At 65.0% G+C, this 2,902-nt stretch overlaps 1 protein-coding gene across 1 annotated transcript in view; it reads left to right on the top strand.

Moving 5' to 3' along the window:
* Positions 1 to 2,849, top strand: part of DTX3 (deltex E3 ubiquitin ligase 3) — a gene marked incomplete at its 3' end in the record, with an annotated part of 8,144 nt that extends 5,295 nt beyond the window's left edge. Inside the window, exon 4 of the mRNA XM_034757786.1 lies at positions 1,914 to 2,849. Within this exon, the coding sequence (XP_034613677.1) occupies positions 1,914 to 2,849 (936 nt within the window). The remainder of the gene's footprint in view (positions 1 to 1,913) is intronic.
* Positions 2,850 to 2,902: the final 53 nt, after the last annotated feature.

The following is a 2,902-nucleotide window of genomic DNA, read 5'->3' as shown; positions in this document are numbered from 1 at the left end:
TGCATTGATTGCGGGGGGGGGGGTCTCAGTGAGCCCCCCCCCCACATCCAGGTGTGGGGCTGTCCTGCGGGGGTCTGGTCTCTCCCTGCTGTGGGTCTGCTCATGCTGGCCCCGGTGGGGGTGGGTCTGGATTACAGCTGCTGTGGGGTGGGGGCATGTTTGGGAGCCCGGATGCCTGGGTTCGTCTATCCCTGAACCGGGCAGGGAATGGGGATCCAGTGGGTTAGAGCAGGGGGCGCTGGGAGCCAGGACTTGGGGTTTGGGCCTATTCTGTGGAGCTCTCCCCCCCCCCCCTCGCCACCCCCCCATCTCAGCCCCACTTTGGGGCTCCCCCAGCCCTGCTCTCCTGGTCCCTCCCCCCACATCTGGTCAGGCCCCAGAGGGGCTCCCCCAGACAGGCCCCAATATAGCCCCCCCCTCCTGAGACACCCCAACCCAGGGACCGACTGGGGCAAAAGCTCCTTGGGGCACCCTCCGCCCCCTCATGCCACCCCAAGGTGAGGGTTGGTCTGAATCCTGCTGAGGTTGCTGGGGGAGGGGGGGAGCCATGACCTTGGGTGACCCCCAGTGTCGGGGGAAGGGAGAGAGGCCTCCTCCCCGTCCGCACCCCGGTGCCCCCCTTCGATCCAGGCTGGCACCTGCGTGGTGCCGTTGTCTGCCCCGTGGGGTATAGGGCCCCAGCCCCCTTGCTGGAGCCATAGCCCCGGGGCACAGGGTTCAGTGGGGTAAATAGGGGGAGTGTTATTCCTGGCACTTACTGGGGTGGGGGGAAGGATAAGTGTGTGTGTGGGGGGGTGTCTCCCCAAATGGGCCAGGGGGCTCGGGAGCCACCTGCTCCTAGTGTCCAGGGCTGAGGCTCAGTTTGTGGGGCTCGATCCCAAGGCCCCCCATCCTGCAGGGCGGGTTGCACCTCTCTGTGCTCCCCGTATTCTGGGCCTGGCCTGAGGTGTCAATTACACCTAACTTCAGCTCTGCTCCCCCTGGGGCGCAGAGGCTACCCAAAGTGCAGGGCCCTTTGACCACACCCCTGATCTGCCCCATGTGGGGGGGCAGGGCCTGACCCCACTTCACCGTCTGAGGCCCCTGCAGGGGCGATTCTTGGGGCGCGGATGCACCCCCATTCGCGCTGCTGGAGGGCGAGTTTAACAGGGGGGACGGATTTGTGTCTTAGGGTCCCGCCAGACCCCCACTTCCCTCTCCCATGGACAACCCCATCCCCAGCCTCCTTATCCCTCCCCCAGGACTTCCCATTCATTACTCTGCTGTTTCATAATCCAAGGTGTGTGGGGGGGAACGCAGCCTTGGGCCTTACAAAGCGGGGTTTTCGCAGCAATCATGCCCCCCTGTTTGTTAACCCCCCCATTTGTTAAGCCCCCAAACAAGCATTTCTCCCCCACCCCACACCTGTGTTTTATTTTAATTGCAATGATATTTATTAAATGATTGTCTCGTGACTGTCATGTTTGTGATGGGCGACTTATCAGCCGTGGGGGGGGGGGGGGGGGTTTCATTTGAACTGGCGGGGGGGAGTTGTTCGCCGTGGGGTACAACCCACCTGCCACCACTGAGATGGACGGGAGCTAACTCACCCCAACTCACACAGCGATCGGGGAATAGACCCCAGGAGAGACACCCCCAGGAGCGTGGAACCTGAGGGTAGAGATTTAAAGGCCAGAGGGGACAATGACGGTCGCCCAGGCTGCCCTCCCCTGCAGAACACCGGGGCTGAGGGGACGGCCGGGTCCCGGAGGGGATCCGCCCCTCCCGATGCTTCCTGGAGCCGAAGGTTCAAATCCCGGCTGGGGCTGGGGAAGGGGGTGGGGCGGTGTCCGTGTCTGTCTGTCTGTCTGTCTGTCTCTAGCCCACCCGGGAGGCGATGCCGGCGGCTTTGATGACTGTTCTTTTCTCTTCAGTGTCATTTGTTTTATCCAGGATGGCGGCATGCGGGGGCGCCACTAAAAATAAGCTCACGGTCTCTAAGCCCGTCTGGGACTTCCTGACCAAAGAGGCCCCCTCCAAGCTGGTCAAACTGAAGGAGGAGACCAAGCTGAGCATTCTGATCGACGGGGAGACCTCCGAGATCTACGTGCTGCAGCTCTCCACACCGGCCCCCGGGGCCGGCAACGGCCTCTACCTGGCCCGCAAAGCCCTCAAGGCCCTGCTCAAGGAGATGGAGAAGGAGCTGAAGAAGGCGCAGCGGCAGAGCGAGCTGGTGGGGTGCATGGCCCTGCTGGACAAACCCGGGGGCGAGCTGCGCCCGCACGGGGCTGGCGTGGTCTCCCGGGGTCGGCAGCCCAGGGGGGCGGGGGGGGGGGGCACAGGAGGAGGTGGGGGGCTGGGGGGGGCGGCGGGCGGCTCGCGGGAGGAGGAGCAGGAGACCCAGTGCCCCATCTGCCTGGGCGAGATCCAGAACGTAAAGACGCTGGAGAAGTGCCGGCACTCCTTCTGCGAGGACTGCATCACGCGGGCTCTGCAGGTCAAGCGGGCCTGCCCCATGTGCGGGCGCTTCTACGGGCAGCTGGTGGGCAACCAGCCCGAGAACGGGCGCATGCTGGTGTCCAAGGACTCGGGCCTGCTGCTCCCCGGCTACGAGAAATACGGCACCATCATCATCCAGTACGTCTTCCCGCCTGGCGTCCAAGGGGTGAGTTCTCCCCCGCCTCTGGCCCCAGCTCTGCAGCCCTCCCCCGCCTGGCTGCAGCGGGGGGCAGGGGGCTTGTTGGGGCAGTCAGCTGCAAGTGGGGGGTTCCGGGTCAGCTTCCCTGCCTCCCTAGCTCTGCTGGTGCCCCTCAACCCTGATCCACCGCCCCCTGCTAGCCCAGCCCTGGGTTCCCCACACCCCAGCCCTGCCGGTGCCCCTCAATCCCAACCCACAGCCCCTGCTAGCCCAGCCCTGGGCTCC

This window comes from Trachemys scripta, unplaced genomic scaffold (genome assembly GCF_013100865.1).
Source record: "Trachemys scripta elegans isolate TJP31775 unplaced genomic scaffold, CAS_Tse_1.0 scaffold_42, whole genome shotgun sequence".
Lineage (NCBI taxonomy): Eukaryota > Metazoa > Chordata > Testudines > Emydidae > Trachemys > Trachemys scripta.
Note: the sequence above shows the minus strand (reverse complement) of the source record. Positions and strands in the feature narration are given on the sequence as shown.